Source organism: Sceloporus occidentalis, unplaced genomic scaffold (genome assembly GCF_023333645.1).
Source record: "Sceloporus occidentalis isolate IW3139 unplaced genomic scaffold, rSceOcc1.0.p SCAF_4, whole genome shotgun sequence".
Lineage (NCBI taxonomy): Eukaryota > Metazoa > Chordata > Lepidosauria > Squamata > Phrynosomatidae > Sceloporus > Sceloporus occidentalis.
This window is the reverse complement of record NW_028316984.1, coordinates 134,693,903-134,710,975: the sequence shown is the minus strand read 5'-3', so window position 1 is coordinate 134,710,975 and position 17,073 is coordinate 134,693,903. Positions and strand designations below refer to the sequence as shown.

The 17,073-nt window shown below is 41.4% G+C and overlaps 1 protein-coding gene across 1 annotated transcript in view; it reads left to right on the top strand.

Annotated features, from left to right (window-relative positions):
- LRP4 (LDL receptor related protein 4) overlaps positions 1-17,073 on the top strand; it is a 135,480-nt gene that overhangs the window by 98,215 nt on the left and 20,192 nt on the right. The window contains exons 16-32 of the mRNA XM_089523127.1: positions 2,206-2,328; positions 3,574-3,782; positions 4,819-4,900; positions 5,909-6,014; positions 6,565-6,766; positions 8,218-8,407; positions 8,797-8,928; positions 10,118-10,258; positions 11,937-12,023; positions 12,264-12,435; positions 12,549-12,711; positions 13,368-13,593; positions 14,414-14,717; positions 14,871-15,089; positions 15,626-15,760; positions 15,954-16,062; positions 16,528-16,672. Of these exons, the coding sequence (XP_089379253.1) occupies positions 2,206-2,328; positions 3,574-3,782; positions 4,819-4,900; positions 5,909-6,014; positions 6,565-6,766; positions 8,218-8,407; positions 8,797-8,928; positions 10,118-10,258; positions 11,937-12,023; positions 12,264-12,435; positions 12,549-12,711; positions 13,368-13,593; positions 14,414-14,717; positions 14,871-15,089; positions 15,626-15,760; positions 15,954-16,062; positions 16,528-16,672 (2,745 nt within the window). The remainder of the gene's footprint in view (positions 1-2,205; positions 2,329-3,573; positions 3,783-4,818; positions 4,901-5,908; positions 6,015-6,564; positions 6,767-8,217; positions 8,408-8,796; positions 8,929-10,117; positions 10,259-11,936; positions 12,024-12,263; positions 12,436-12,548; positions 12,712-13,367; positions 13,594-14,413; positions 14,718-14,870; positions 15,090-15,625; positions 15,761-15,953; positions 16,063-16,527; positions 16,673-17,073) is intronic.

Below are 17,073 nucleotides of genomic sequence, written 5' to 3'. Positions count from 1 at the left end.
GGCGGTGTACAACATTATAAAACATCAACAGAAAAGCAATGATTACAATTACATTAAAATTTACAACTACATTAAAACAATCTACATTAAAACAATCTAGCCAGCTTGCCACTGCTGACATAGGGAGGGGGGGGGGGGAGAACTAATTGGGGCCTGTGTCAGGGAATGCTGATTTGAACAGAAAAGTCTTAAGCCCCTTTTTAAACTGGGCCAGGGAGGTGGCCGAGCGGAGCTCAATGGGCAGAGAATTCCAGAGGGTCGGGGCCGAGATGGTGAAAGCTCTCCTAGACGTGGAGGCTAACCTGGCCCCTGGAACCCTTAATAACTGCTGCCCAGATGTTCTGAGAGTGCGGGGCGGATTGTATGGGGAGAGGCGGTCCTCAAGGTATCCTGGGCCCAAGCACCTTGTATTGCGCCCGGAAGCGAATAGGCAACCAGTGCAGATCTTTAAGCACTGGTGTTATGTGGCTGGCTCTGGGTATGCCAGTAACCAGCCTGGCTGCCATATTCTGCACTAGTTGTAGCTTCCGGGTATGGTACAAGGGCTGCCCCATGTAGAGCGCATTGCAGAAGTCCAAACGAGAGGTTACCAGAGCGTGTACTACCGTTTCAAGGTGTCCCCGGTCCAGAAAGGGGCGCAGCTGGCAAATCAGCCGGAGCTGATAACAGGTGCTCCTGACCGTCGCATCCACCTGAGATGTAAGGTGGAGGGACGAATCAAGGAGCACCCCCAGACTGCGTACCGAGTCCTTCACGGGAAGCGTGATCCCGTTCAGGACAGGTGGAACCACCACCCTCCCCGGGCCAGGGGAACCTATCACGAGCACCTCCGTTTTCTCTGGATTCAGACTGAGTCGGTTTTCCCTCATCCAGCCCATTACCGACTCCAGGCAGGCCACGAGAGGAGAGATGCCATCCCCAGTCACTGCATCAGTCGGAGACATAGAGAAGACTATTTGGGTGTCATCAGCGTACTGATAACCCCGCGCCCCATATCTCCGGAAGATCTCTCCCAGCGGTTTCATGTAAATGTTGAAAAGCATGGGAGACAGAATGGCTCCTTGAGGGACCCCAGATGTGAGGGCCCTCTTATCGGAGCACACGTCTCCCAGCTGCACCATCTGGAACCTCCCAGAGAGGTAGGATCGGAACCACTGGAGCGCAGTGCCCCCGATACCCACCTCTACTAGGCGCTCCAGAAGGATACCATGGTCTATGGTATCGAAAGCCGCTGAGATGTCCAAGAGCACCAACAGGGACACGCTTCCCCTGTCCATGCCCAGACGGAGATCATCAACCAAGGCGACCATGGCTGTCTCAACCCCGTAACCCGCCCGAAAGCCGGTTTGAAATGGGTCCAGATAATCCGCTTCGTCCAAGATCGATTGAAGCTGGATTGCAACCGCCCTCTCGATCACCTTCCCCAAAAATGGCAGTAGCGAAACTGGCCGGTAATTATTATGCAACAGGGGGTCGAGGGAGGGCTTTTTGAGCAGCGGTTTTATAGTGGCCAATTTTAAGCTGGATGGAAATTGCCCATCCCTCAAAGATGTACTTATAATCCGGTGTAACAATGAAGTTACCACCGGTCCCCCCTGAGCCGCTAGCCATGAGGGACAGGGATCGAGAGAGCAGGTTGTCTTCCGAACGCTTCCAAGGATCTTGTCCACATCATCGGTACTAACCGACTCAAACTGATCCAGTTTAATGGAGTCCACGGAGGCTCTGGACGCCTCTACTCTGGGTTCTGCCCTAATGCCGGCGTTAAGACCTTCGCTTATCCGAGAGGTTTTATCCGCGAAGAAGTTGTTAAATTGGTCACAGCAGGCCTTAGAAGGTTCAAGGATCTGGTTCGGAGCAGGAGGGAGCTGAGTTAGCTCCCTGACTACCCTGAACAACTCTGCTGGACGCGACTCCACGGACGCGATACGAGCACCATAGAAAGAGTTCTTAGCTGCTCGTATCGCCTCTCCGTAGTCCTCCAAAAGGCGGTCTAGGAGAGCCTTGTCGGCTAAGCGTAGGTGTTTCCGCCAGCCGGGATCTTATTTTTATGTATATTTACATTCACAGAAACAAATATTGATTAAAGAATCCATTCCAAAGCCAGTCCCTTGGTAGTTTTGACTGTTTCCCCAGGTACCAGCTAATACTATTCTGTGTCCTACTAGTTTCCTTATATGTGGTTGTTTTTGGCTATTTGAGCAGGGAGAAATCGTTGTGGAGCTGACAATGGGGGCTGCACTCACTTGTGCTTACCAAACAACAAAGCGTATACCTGTGCCTGCCCTACAGGTTTTCGGAAGACCAGCAGTCATACCTGTGCCCAGAGTAAGTTCACAAGAGAAGAGCTAATGCACCTAGATGTATGTGTGCATTACAGACAAACAGATAGATAGAAAGAAGTATTTCAGACAAAAATAAATCCCCCAGTTCCATGTTAGGATTATTGGGGAAAGTGTTGGCAATAATTTTTTTAGAAATTGTAATTAATGGCAAAGCTATATGTAAACAGAACGTTAACATCTTGTTGCATCTCACACAAAAAATATTGTATGTTTTGAAAAGATGTAGGAGGCATCTGGCAGGATAATGAAGGGGTTAGACTACAAAGAAAAATTAATGTGTTTGGGGCCTTTTATCTTATTGATAAAAGTGATACATATACCTTGAACAAGTAGTCAGAACTTGGCAGAAGTTTAGAATATCACGTGGATAGATATGATACTAGAATTCAAGGAACCCAATAGAATTGTTTGTCAGTATATTCAGGACCAGAGCCTGGAACATCACTTTTTGGGGCAACCATTCTCAGAGCCCTTTCAAATAGCATTGACATCCAAGATGCCCAAAAGGAAGTATTTCTTCCCTTAATACATGATTAAGTTATGGCTTTGCTACAAGATGCAGTGATGGTTACTCTCTGAGGTGAATTTTAAAAGAGCTTAAATAAGTCCAGAAACAATACATTCAAAACAGTTATGATAACTTTATTGAGACATGATAACATGATAACAACCATGATAACTTTATTGAGCCTCTAACATTAGAGGCAGTTTATGTCTGAATACGTTTTATGAGGAATAAACTGGGGGAGAACCGCTGTTGCCTTCATGATATACTTGTGGGCTTCTTAGAAGTATCTGACTGATCATTGTTGACAAGAGGTAGATGGGCCCTTGATCTAACCCAAAAGATCTGTCTGTTCTTACTCTTCATCTGTATCCAAAAAAATAATGTTTCCAAATTCTGATAAATATAAAAGAGTACAGACTTCTTTTCCTTCATGTTTAGAGAGACAGAACTGACAGTTCTCATTGGTTTGTGCCTTGTTCACTTCATTTAGGGACAAACCCCAAGAGGCCCTTCCTAGCAATCCACCACCTTTCTACATTTTTTCTGCTTTCTAGCTACACCAGAATTGGTCTCCAACACTCACTGTGGGTTGGATAAATAAAGCTATGTAGATGGGAATGAAGTAGTACAGCTTAGATGTAACAGGATAATTTTTCTGTGTCTGTTACTATGTTGTTGAAGTTAGAGAAATTAAAAGAAGACCTTTCGACCTTTGATCAGGTCTTGACAAGTTCCTGCTTTTTGCCCGAAGGATGGACATCCGTCGTATCAGCTTCGACACAGAAGACCTGTCTGATGATGTCATCCCCTTGGCTGATGTGCGCAGTGCTGTGGCTCTGGACTGGGATGCAAAGGATGACTATGTCTACTGGACAGATGTCAGCACTGATTCCATTAGTCGGGCAAAATGGGATGGAACAGGCCAGGAGGTAATACTTCTTAAAATGGAGAGACACTGCCCTGGATATGTATTAGTAAGATCAAGTTCTGTCTCCTGCTTTTTTGTGTGTGTGTGTGTGTGTGGATTTTGATTATATCCACTTTGTCTAATTTTAATTACACAAGAATTTAATTGAATTCAGTTGTTTCAGATTTTTGAATCATTAACATTTTTCATTTCACTATCTTACCAATGATATGGATGCTCTCATTTAAGCTTTGGGCTGTATAGATTAACTACTCTCTCTTCTCCAAAAACAGTCAAATAATAATAATAATAATAATAATATTTATTTATACCCCGCTTTTCAGCCAAGGCTATCAGAGCACCTTACAATTTGTTAATTAGACATTTCCCTGCCCTCTGGCTTACAACCTAAAAAAGACAAGACACAAAAGGAGAAGGGAATGACAGTAGGGAAGGGGGAAAGTCCAGCACATCTGCTTTCATAGGCCTCTCTCCCCCTCAAGATGGTGGTCAGAAGGAGGGCTCTTCTTCTTTCCAGGCGAGGCCTGTTGTTGCTGGCCTGCCTCTCCCCACCTCAAGATGGTGACAAACATTTGCCAGTGTAGAATGAAACGAGTAAAACTATTAAAATTAAAACATTAAAAACTAATAATTTGAAAACCATAAATATAAAAATGTATTTCTCAAAATTCATTGTTTCTCTAAACATCTTTTGGGTGTATCTACAGTTTATAATCAAAACAGTTTGCTAAATCTAGAGCTTAGAAAAATTACTTTTTTGACTGCAACTTTCTGAATATCCTAGCTGACATGATAGTATGGTACAGAAAAGTAACTTGTCCAGGCTCTGCCTAGATCTTAGTCTAGCCAGTGTTCATCTTTTAGATGTAGAGATGCAGTTAGTTCTGACACCATCCCCCAATTTGTTCTTTCCTTTTTCCACCCAAAAGTGAATATTGCTGGTACAGGTGAGTACAAACTGAGAGAGAATAAACAGAGATTTTGGGAAGGAGTTATTTTCTTATGAACACTTCCTTCTTGTTTTTGTTTCTTGTCAGGTTGTGGCAGATAGCAGCTTGGAGAGCCCAGCTGGTCTGGCTATTGATTGGGTCACCAACAAGTTGTATTGGACAGATGCAGGTACTGCGCTCTACAGAAGAGGTCATTTGCTACCTTAAAAAGTTCATTGGCCCAGGAAGGTTGCCTTTTGAATTCTAAGTGGCTCCCGCTGAAAATTCATACTGGAAAGAATGTATAATAACTCCCTACAATATGCAATGATTATGATTTTCATAAAATTTCATCCTATTTATGCACAGCAGACACAGTGAATTACCAGAAATTCAGATATTGGAATTTTATTTTATAATTTGAGAAAGCTGATATAGTCATTTTCTAACATCTTCTCTAACAACTGCACAAATGCTCTTGCATGACATTTTTAACAGAAATAAATCTTTAATGGTCTGTTACTACATCAGAAATAAAATATCAATTAAAAAAATAAAATGCTTAGTTTACACCTTAATCCTATGCATGTTTACTTTGATTATTTTCTACAGTAAGAAGATGGTAAAACCTTCACCCTGTTGTACTATCTCATTCTGTGGGTTGAAGATTGCATATTTGAATGCTTCCTCATGAGGTTAGAGAGCATTCTGCACATAGAAAACCAGTATGTCCAGGTAGCAGGACTATTCAGTCTGCCTTTCTACTTCACATACTATTTTTCTGTGTACATGCATTCTACTACCACACTGTCCTCATGGTAGGACGTTTAAACATGTAGTTCATCCTGCAAGGGGCACCATCCAGGAAAATCTCTACTATGTTATAAAGCTGATTCAATAAACTTGCCCAGTTTCACAGATGTTGGTGGAGATTTTAAGTAAGGATACTTAGAAATGCTGGCAATAAGATCAAGAGTTTGTAGAGGTCTGGAATGATGTTCTCTACTGAGGATCAAGGCTGCTGCACAAGTCAGCTTGTCCATAGTTCTTGTTGGCCTTCCTCTTGGGTTGTAGGTATGGGAATGAGATTGGAATGTAAATTACACCTCTGTATGATGAGCAATTATTTTCTGGGATCTCTCCTGTGTTTCAGGAGATTTTTTTGACTTTTATGTTCCTTCTTTTCTAATCTATGCAGGAACCGACCGGATAGAGGTGGCCAACACAGATGGGACGATGAGGACTGTGTTGATATGGGAGAATCTAGACAGACCCAGAGATATTGTGGTGGATCCTGTTGGAGGGTGAGAATTACTTTTGACTCTGTTTTGATTCTTCATTCCTGTGCCCAACCCTGGAAAGATTCCATTATAATTTGCAAAAGGAGAGGACTTTAATGTTGGTGCTTGATAGCTTTCAGAAAATAGCAGCACTGGAGGCGGTCAGATTGTTGTAGCCAGCAATAAGGTTGCTGCATGTCCAGCATCATTAACAGACCAACTGATTATGTGCCAAAGACTGAAAGCAGAAAGGCCAAAGTGCACTATATTAAAGGTAACTTTAGAACAAGGTGTTATTTTGGTAAAACAAATAAAGTTGGGTCAGGGAAAGTGGCAATGCCATATGGTACTTTAAAATTCAAATAAACAAATCAACCCCCACAGTGGTTTTCAAGTAGTCTGTTACTTAGTTCATTGAATCACCAGCCCCTCAAATGAATGTTGTAACGTTCTTCTGGGAATGGCCCTATGGTATCTCCTGGTGTCATTGTTGGAAAGAAATCTGGCATATCCACACTGGCCTTTAAATCTCTTTCACACTGAATAACCATCTTTTTTCTTGGACTGTGTGCAGATTCATGTACTGGACTGACTGGGGAGCAAACCCAAAGATAGAGCGTGCAGGCATGGATGCCTCTGGTCGCTTGGTAATCATCTCTTCCAATCTGACTTGGCCCAACGGACTGGCCATTGACTATGAATCTCAGCGACTGTACTGGGCAGACGCTGGTATGAAGACGATTGAGTATGCTGGACTAGATGGCAGTGATAGGAAGGTAAGAAAGCAAATTGAAATGAAGAGTTCTGGGAAGGAATTGTTAAGTAGGAGATTCTTTCTTTCTTTCTTTCTTTTTTTTCTTTCTTTCTTTCTCCCAATATGAAATACAAAAAAGTTTACAGTAAAATAACAAAATAGAGATGAAACAATGTAAAATACAAAAGAAGCCACAATAATAAATAAGCAAACCAATAAAAAACATTAAAACTGTTTAAAAGACATTTAAAACCTTATATTGAAAATAAAGTACAGCACATCGCATTAAAACACACATCTGTAGTGGCCAGTTAACAACTGAAGACCTATCTAAACAAAAATGTCTTCACCTGCGGTGTGAAAGAGAGCAGAAAGGAGTCTACCTGAGCCCCCCATGGGAAAGAATTCCATAATATGGGAGCAATTACTGAGAAGACCCTGCTCCATTCCTCACAAAATGTTTTTGCAACATATTCTTTGGGAGGTCTCTAAGAAACCCGCTGAGAATCTTAAGATTTGGGCAGGTTGATAATAGGGTGATATGTCCTGTCAGATAGCCTGAACATAAGCCATATAGGGCTTTATAGGTCATAATCAGTACTTTGAATTTGCCTAAAAATGAATCTGTTATCCTGAAATTCAGCTGCATTTGTGGCTGGCATCCTGTTTCTGATGTATTTAAATAATTTATTATCATTGGTCTTGATGCTATTAGTGATATGCCCCTCAAAATCCTCTCCCCCCCCCCCCCCCACTAATTTTCCGCTTGCCTTTCCTTTGTGAAAGTTTGTATTATGTTCACCTCATTTGGTTAAGACTTGAAATTTCTAAGGGAGCCTTTTTTATTTTTAATAGCTTCCTTTACACTCATTAGTCATGATGGTGACTCTTGGACTTCTGCATTCTGATTGAGCTTCCATTAATGCAGTTTTAGGCAGGCCCAGGAATCACTGGAAAGATTTTACCTTTTTGACTTTTCAATTCTCTTTCCTTTTATTAGTTTCCTCATTTTTTATGTTTCCTCTTTTCAAGTCAAATTGGACTATGTTGAAGTTCCCATCCTGTTTCCCACTAATATCTAAATTTGACTTGAAAGCATTGTGGTCATTGTTTTTCCCAATTTAACATATGATATTAGGTCTTGAACATGTGCTCCCCCTGAACTTTGCTTACAAAGTAAAGGATACTTCCAGGGGCATGATTCTGCTTCACAATATGTAAGCACTTTATTTTAAAGGAAAGCATTCATTTTTCCATGCTGCCACAGTATGAGAACCCTTAAGAAAGCATATATGGACTGTAACATGTGGGATTCACATTGGCCACCACTGCTTTATATATTTAATAGTCATTTTGGACATTACTCTCAGGCCACTTCTGTGCTATTTCTTTTTTAAAAGCTTGTTTATTTCTGGTGGTTGGTTGGGCATAATCCTCTTAATGCCTTGTGGATTTTCCCTTTGGGGCTGACAGGTATTGATTGGAAGCAATCTGCCTCACCCATTTGGGCTTACTCTTTATGGAACTCGGATCTACTGGACTGATTGGCAAGCAAAAAGCATCCAGAGTGCTGACAAGAGGACAGGGCTGGATCGTGAAACTCTACAGGACAATCTAGAGAACCTTATGGACATCCACGTGTTTCATCGACATAGGCCTCCAGGTATAAAAGATTACCAGGTCACGATGGGAGGATATGAAGTTGCTTGCTTATGGGAAGCTAGAATTAGTCAATTTAGTAGCCTCTTGAAGTTTTGGACTACAGCTTCCATAATCTCTGATTTATGGACATCCTAGTGAGGCTTATGAAAGTTGTAGCCTATAATATCAGTAGGGCGCCAGGTCTTATTCATGGCTATATTCTGTTACCACTCTTCATCCCAGCCGATGTCTAAAACTAAATCATAAGAGAATGTGGCTACTTCGTTAGAAAATATTACTCTTTCTATTAATGTCCATACACTGCTCTGTAAAACATTATAGAATGTGGTTTCTGACCTCTTCTTTGTGATGCATTTGTTTTGCTCTTCTTTCTCTTTCTCTGTGGGTCAGTACACACACCATGCAGTGTTAACAATGGTGGTTGCAGTCATCTTTGCCTCCTGGCTCCGCTTCCTAAAGGGTTCAGCTGTACTTGTCCTACTGGTATCAACCTACAACCAGATGGCAAAACCTGCTTGCCAGGTGAGTATCCACTTCATTTGGTTTGGCTCTATAATAATTTGGTCTTCTGAGTCCCTTCTTCTTCTTCTGGCAGGTTTACAAGTACAAGGGCTTATGAATAGTTTTATTTTCAACTTTACAGGCACAGGGAATGGAAAAAATACTTTTAGTAATTCTGTGTGAATTCGCCCTCAGTTTCAAACATATCTTTGTGTGTTAAAACCATCCAAGCCTCGTTGTGGCAACAATGAGAGAATTAAATCCAAAAATAAAAACTAGGTGACGTAAAATTAATAGAATGACTGTTGTTGTTAACTCCCTTTGAGTCGACCCATGCATGAGATATCTCCAATCCCTCCTGTCCACTCTGCTCAGTTCTTGCACACTCAGGGCTGTGGCCTCTTAGATTGTATCTATCCATTTAGCATGCAGCCTTCCTCTCTTCCTGTTATCCTCCACCTTTCCTAGCATTATTGTCTTTTCTAGTGAGTTGTGTCTTCTCATTATGTGGCCAGAGTACAACAGCTTCAGCTTAATCATCTTGCCTTCAAGTTAGAGTTCAGGCTTGATTTGTTCTAGGGCCCATCTTGGAAACAGAACAGAACAGAACTATGATCAGAATAAATTTTACACAGTTACTATCACTGCATGTTTTGGTTCAGCATAGTTCTGCCTCAATCTTTAGAATTTACAATAAAGAAATGAATAGCAGAAAGCAATGAAGAGTAGCCAGTAGGGAGAGCAAGGAATAACAGGCAGAGAGACCTAAATGAGACAGTAAGAATTTAGTCCAGATTTTTACAGTTTATTTGTCTGATATCTTGAGAAGTAGAAAAAGATGTGATTTTCTGGTTGGCTAATCATTTTCAAATAGCAATCTCTGACCTACTGCCACAAAGAAGCATGAAAGGTGCACAGCCTGGATATCAGAGCCTTAAGGCTGTAACTCTTACTTGTGTTCTTTCATTTCACATCCCCTGAGGGCATGCAGTTATGGCATATAAAAATTACTTTGTGTGCCATCCCTAACTGGAACATCTCTCAGGAGTCTTTAAAATGTTTATAGTGTTTTAAAGGGTTATCTTTGTCTCTTTATAGCTATTGTTATGGTTTAGGTAGCTGAGAAATGGTATTTATGAAGTCATGTTTATGAAGCTTTGATTGAATTGCATTGTCTATCCATACTATTGTTGTGCCTTTAATTCTGCAGGAATGACTAGTTTCCTGATCTTTGCCAGAAGGGCAGACATCCGCCTGGTTTCCCTTGACATTCCATATTTTGCGGATGTTGTTATCTCTGTCAATGTTACTATGAAAAACACCATTGCCATTGGAGTGGATCCTCAGGAAGGTTTGAAATTTTATGTAGTTTCACTTATTTTAAGGACAGAATGGTTCAGAGCTACTGCTGACTTAGTGAAGGAGCTGACATTCCTGGGTGTTCCCCCCTTCCTCTTTTTCCTATTGGGTAGTAAGCGTTCCCCTAGGTGTTTTCATTTTAAAATTTAAAAAATGCTCTAAGACTTGTTTAGAATTTTGTTGAGAATTGTCTTTAGCAAAATATCAGAAGTATTTCCATACAAGAAGTCCCTTCTGCACTTACTCATACATTTTTCAAAGCTAGCCATGACTTATATAAACGTTATGCCCTAGTGAAGAAGAACACTTCACTCGTAACATGTTATGGGCTACATTTATTGTTTTGTGGACTATATTTTACATTCACTGTCTGTAAGTTTCCCTCACCCCAGCAAATCCTATGTGCTGAAATGGCTGGTGGCAGTGACATTAAAAAAACTAGGTTTAATAAGAGGAGGCTAATCAAAAATAAGCTTTTTTCACCACTTTCGTTCCAGAAAAAGTGATAGTCCATTTTAAGTGTCTCTCCACCCAAAGCAAACTTCAAGAAATACTTTAAACATTTTCTATGGCACAAGATTATTCCAATAGGAGATGAAAAAAAATCCTCCTTGGGTGGGAGAATTTAGGATCAATCATATTTGATCACTATCTTTATTAGTTTTGTTGACTTCAGAAAATTGAGAAGATACAGAAACTGAATGAATTAATAAATGCAATGCTGGATTCTATAGTATGGTATGAACTTGTTGTGTGATTTCAAGTCATTTTTGACTTATGGTAACCCTAAGGTGAATCTATAACGGGACTTTTTTGGCAAGATTTGTTCAGAAGAGGTTTGCTTTTGCTTTCCTCTGAAGCTGAGAAAGTGTGACTTCCCCAAGGTCATCCAATGGGTTTCTTAGCCAAGTGGGGATTCAGATTGTTGTTTTTGTGTGCCTTCAAGTCATTTTCGACTTTGAGTTCCTGAGCTGCATAGCGACTGTTGCTGCAGAGGAAGGGGCTACTTTTGTCCCCCATGAGAGGAGACCAGGAGGCTTTGCAAGCAAGATCATGTGGAGCGGGAGAGGGAGGAGGCTATTTAAGGGCCAGCCGCCCACTCCTGTGCCCCTTTTCTCCTGATCTCTGCAACCCACCCACCTTCCTTCAGTGCAGTGTGAGCATTGCCAGTTGTTTTGGAGCTGAGTAGGACATTTTCCCCCTTTACTTGGTTTTTTTTTTTTTAATCTACCCTACACTGTTGGGACTTTCACAGTTGACATGTGATGGTGGCAGTAAATAGGCTTCCATCTGGCAGGTAGTTTGGATCGGTATATACCTTGGCACCCCTTTGTGGTGGAGGATTAGGCTCTGAAACTGTCTCCATGGGACACGGAACTTGGGGGCTTGGGAAACAGCCACCCTTGAGCCTGATCTTAGGGCTTACTCTCTGTTTTGTAGTTGCAGGGCTTAGAGAGAGCCCAGGTTGGCATTCCAAAATGACCATCTGAGATAGCAACCAGTCTCTTTGGATTGCACTTGCAGTCTGGTGTTTTGCCCCAAAGGTGGCTGGGTAGGTGTCATAGGTTGACAGCTGTATCTCAGCTAAAATTGCACCACATTGCTCCCCTCTTTGAGATGCTTATTATCTACAAACAGAATTCTCTAATATTGTCATATTTCCTCATCAGGAAAGGTCTATTGGTCTGACAGCACACTGAGGAAGATCAGCAGAGCTTCCCTGGATGGTTCCCAGTATGAAGATATTATTACTACAGGTAACTGATGCTTTGCCAGAATAACTCAGCCCCCCTCAGCTGTTTCCAAAGATAGACTGTTTCGAACAGTTACAGTTTAATTAGCATTGCTTCCTATGAATTTACTAATGGAGTTCCTGGGATCATAATCAGAATACTTGGGATATGCTCTAGATATTTTAATACCTTTGAAGATTAAAAATCTTAAACCTGTGAGTGGGCTGCAGGAACATTAAAATTGTTATCATTTTTTAAAACTAGGGTTGCAGACTACAGATGGATTAGCAGTGGATGCTATTGGTCGCAAAGTATATTGGACTGACACTGGAACTAATAGGATTGAAGTTGGTAACCTAGATGGGTCAATGAGAAAAGTTTTGATATGGGAAAATCTGGACAGCCCAAGAGCAATTGCACTTTATCATGAGATGGGGTGAGTACTGGTAGAGGATGTCCTCTTGATCAAAGGAAAACCTGAAGCTGAGAAGACTTGGAAATAATGTATCACCTTTTCCATTAACTGCTTATTGTCTTTTTTTTCTTCAGGTTTATGTATTGGACAGATTGGGGTGAGAATGCCAAGTTGGAACGAGCAGGAATGGATGGCTCCAGTCGAATGGTCCTTATCAACAACAACCTTGGATGGCCTAATGGATTAGCTGTAGATAAGGGTGGATCACAGCTACTTTGGGCTGATGCACATACGGAGGTTAGAATTGACATTAAAGGATCTGTAGAGGTTCCTAGTTTACAATTTGAAGCTTTGTACAGTGGTCCCTTGGCTTATGTGGGGGATCCGTTCTGGACCCCCCCCCCATGTAAGCCAAAAATGCGTAAACTGGTGTCCCGTTCAATTGAATGGGGCTTGTGCTTGCGGCATGGGAGAGTGTGCGCCATTCACTCTCTTGTCGTGTGGCTTCCGCGTAAGCTGGAAGCCATGTTTGGGGCGCCTGCCTATAGCGGCGTCGCACTGTATATGAAGGAAGTGATGGGCAGGAGTGATTATTTGGGGAATACAAGTAAATTTACATGTGCATATTCATCACTCAGTGACTATGACATCTCTTGATGATGTGTATGTCTGAAAACACCCATCATGATAAAATATCAAGGGCAGATTCCAAGTTGCCTGACATTATATCGGATACTGTTTTTCAGTGGAAACTGTTTAGATGTTGCTTGATGACTCATAGCTAAAATCATCAAATGAAGAGATATCTATGTGTATTGTGTTGTGAGTCAAATTTGACATTTTAGATGTCATAGCTTGGAGCTAATAGCTTTTTGAAACTATTTTCAGCTTCTTGAAGATTTTCTTTTTCTCTGACAAAGAATATAAAAGTTAATTACATTTCTTCCTTAAAGCGTATAGAGGCTTCAGACTTGAATGGTGCAAACCGCCGCACCCTCCTTTCTCCAGTGCAGCATCCTTATGGCCTCACTCTGCTCGACTCCTACATCTACTGGACTGATTGGCAAACACGTAGCATTCACAGAGCTGACAAGAATACTGGTGGTAATGTCATCCTGGTCAGAGCAAACCTGCCTGGTCTAATGGACATCCAGGCTGTTGACAGGGGGCGTCCCCTTGGTAAGCTTCCACCTTTATCTTCAGTGCAAAGTTCCAGACTCTTTGGTAGAAATGCCTCTTTAGCCACTGGCAATAGTGGGAGCTTTTTAAAGATGATAGGATGTTGTGGAGAATTTGTGTGTGGAGCTCTCTTCTGATTTCAAACTCTATCCCCTGGTGTTGCTGGGAAATAATATAATATACTTAATTTTAAAGCACTGTTTTAAGTCTTGAAATTTCCTCCTAAAGACTTCTAATTTTCAAGTCAATGTGTTCATTCACTTGATTCCATGCCTTTTCATCAGGGTTAACGCTGTTGCCTAATCACAGATATTCAAGGCTTTAAACACCATAACTTTGCAGAAAACACAGACTATATTTGTAAGCCTTCAATATAATTTGAACCAGCATCCTTCCAATTTCCCTCATACTCATAACTTTATTGTGTTCTTGCTCTGTGTCCTGATTTAGTTTCCAGAAGCCTGATGTTATCATGTCTGTAGAGTTTTTTGTTTGTTTGTTTTTTGCAGTTTAGCAATGCATTTTTGCTGTCATTAAGATAGTAAATGAAAATACACCATCAAGACCTGCTTCCAGTTGGTCTGTTTATTATGTTTTTGGGAAGTCATATATTCAGAGATGTTAGATTGTAACAAGCTTTTCTTTGCTAAAATTTAGTTCTCTGCTTGTCTGTTTAGCCTCTCCAGAATGTGCTCTGGGTAGGTACAGTAGACAGGTAGATCTGATAAAAGCTTACAGATGTCTTGGCTATTTGCTTGGAAATTATGTTTACATGACCATGTATGAAAGTAATGAATTAATCATCTTCCTTTTTTCTAAGGTGCTAATAAATGTGGCATGAGAAATGGTGGCTGCTCTCATCTCTGCCTTCCAAACCCTGAAGGCTTCTCCTGTGCTTGCCCTACTGGTATTCAATTGAAGATAGATGAGAAGACCTGTGACCCCTCTCCAGAAACCTTCTTGCTCTTTTCTAGTCGTGGTTCCATCCGGCGGATCTCACTGGATACTAGTGACCATACTGATGTTCATGTCCCTGTCCCAGAACTGAATAATGTTATCTCTCTGGATTATGACAGTGTAGATGGCAAGATTTATTACACAGATGTCTTCTTAGATGTTATTAGGTAGGTATCCATGAGCCTATTTTTGTGTTAATAAATTACACAAAAACCTACACTTCTTTTTCTGGCTGCTCTTTATGTTGTGAGATTTACCCTATAACCTGACCTTTCAGTAGGTGGAGTCTTTTGCTCATTCTCTGTGATTTCTTCTTTCAGGCGAGCAGACCTGAATGGCAGTAACATGGAAACAGTTATTGGCCAAGGTCTGAAGACAACAGATGGTCTGGCTGTGGACTGGGTGGCTAGGAACCTGTACTGGACAGACACAGGTCGTAATACTATAGAAGTTGCAAGACTAGATGGTAGCTGCCGGAAAGTGCTAATTAATAACAGTCTGGATGAACCCCGAGCAATCGCTGTCTTTCCCAGAAAGGGGTAAGCCTAGGTTTGTCTAGAGTCAGGTGCTTATGGACAGAATGAGATGGAAGGAGGGAGAGGTGAAGAGTGCTGACTCAAGGCAGATACCTTCCTTGAGACTGTGGGACCATGTGATCTGCCAGCTGGATAATTGCTTTGTCAGAAGATCTTTTCTTGAGCAAAGACCCAGACCAGTTGTTCAGCTGCAGCAAGTCAGCTGTCTGAACTCCTGCCTGAGGCACTGCTAGACCAATGGCAAATAAGACAGTCTGGCTGTCCAAACCCAGCCTTCCAAGTCAGGCTAGTCATCCTGATGTGAAACTGTAGAATATAAAGTTGCTGAAGGATGTTTTTTATGAAGAGGCAGACATGCCTTCTGTAGTCAGCAGATCTACTAAGTAGCAAGAAGCATAGCTTTTGGCACTTAACAGACTCTACTAATTTGACATGAAAGAGTGGAAGAATGAACAAAGTTCTCCTGCTGTCTCAAAAATAACTCCAAAAAAACATTCAAGAAGGAGAGATAATCTAAATTTGCTTTCTTTTAACTCCAGGTACCTCTTCTGGACAGATTGGGGACATGTTGCTAAAATTGAACGTGCAAACTTAGATGGTTCTGAGCGCAAGATACTGATCAACACTGACTTAGGCTGGCCCAATGGGCTAACCTTGGATTATGACACCAGAAGGTCAGTATAATATGGCATTCCAAAATTACTTGCTATGTAAGTGGCATTCTCACTATTCAAAAGCCTTTTCTCTGTTTTTAAAGCAGCCTGGAGCTGCTGCACTACAGTTATGGGGAGCCAGGAAAGTTTGTTTCTGTGGTTTGTGAGATTACAGTGGATGGTGGCTTCACTTTCATCCTTTCTGCTCTTGTAGGATATACTGGGTAGATGCTCACCTAGATCGCATAGAGAGTGCTGATCTCAATGGGAAACTGCGTCAGGTGCTGGTCAGCCAAGTCTCACACCCCTTCGCCTTGACACAGGTACAAAGAAAGTTGGTGATGTATGCTGCAGTATCACTTGTGTTACAGATCTCCTCAAGGGAATATCATCATCATCAGTTTCACTCCTGTTTCCCAGCACTGAGACTCTAGCCAATTTAGAAAAATTAAAACAAATACAGTAAAAATCACTTGCAAAGACATAAGTACTGTAAAAACATACAGAATGTTTTTGTGAGTTTTTCCGGCTAAGTGGTGGTATTATTATTATTATTATTATTATTATTATTATTATTGTGCAATTTAAGTATCCATAGACTTAAAAACATTTAAAAGAGCATACTTTGATTTATGCATGTTTGGAAAAGTTCTCATTTTTCATTTATGTTGTATTATGGAAAATAGAAGGTGCTTTGCTTAGACTTTGGAGAACAAGCAATTGTATCATCAGTATATTTTGTCAGATTATCCTAATCCTATTACTATTTTTGTATTCTTTCTGAGTAGCAGGACAGGTGGTTGTATTGGACAGACTGGCAGACTAAGTCTATCCAGCGCGTGGACAAATATTCTGGTCGGAATAAGGAGACTGTTTTAGCCAACGTTGAAGGGCTTATGGATATCATCGTGGTCTCTCCTCAAAGACAGACAGGTAAATGCTACATTCTGGGCTTCATCACTGCATACTTAGAATTAAAGAGGGCACAGTAGTAAAACATACTCTAAATCAGTCTTCCCACACTTTTTGCCCTCTGGATGTATTGCTATACAACTCTCATCACCCTAGAGCAGAAAAAATTGGGAAGGATGATTTAGTGTATACTGTTCATGCACCTTCTTTGACAATAGGGCAAGGTGTGCAATTATTGGGAGGGGGGGTTAGGGACCAGTTTTTCACCTCCTGATCCACCTATGGGCCACCACTCCAGTGTGCCAAAACAGCTTTCCCCCCCTTTTTTCCTTCAAAATGGTGACCAAAAGTAACAGTGCATTTGAAGGGGGAGGGGGATTCTGAGGGGGTTGGGAGTTAGGGATGGGTTTTATTTATTTATT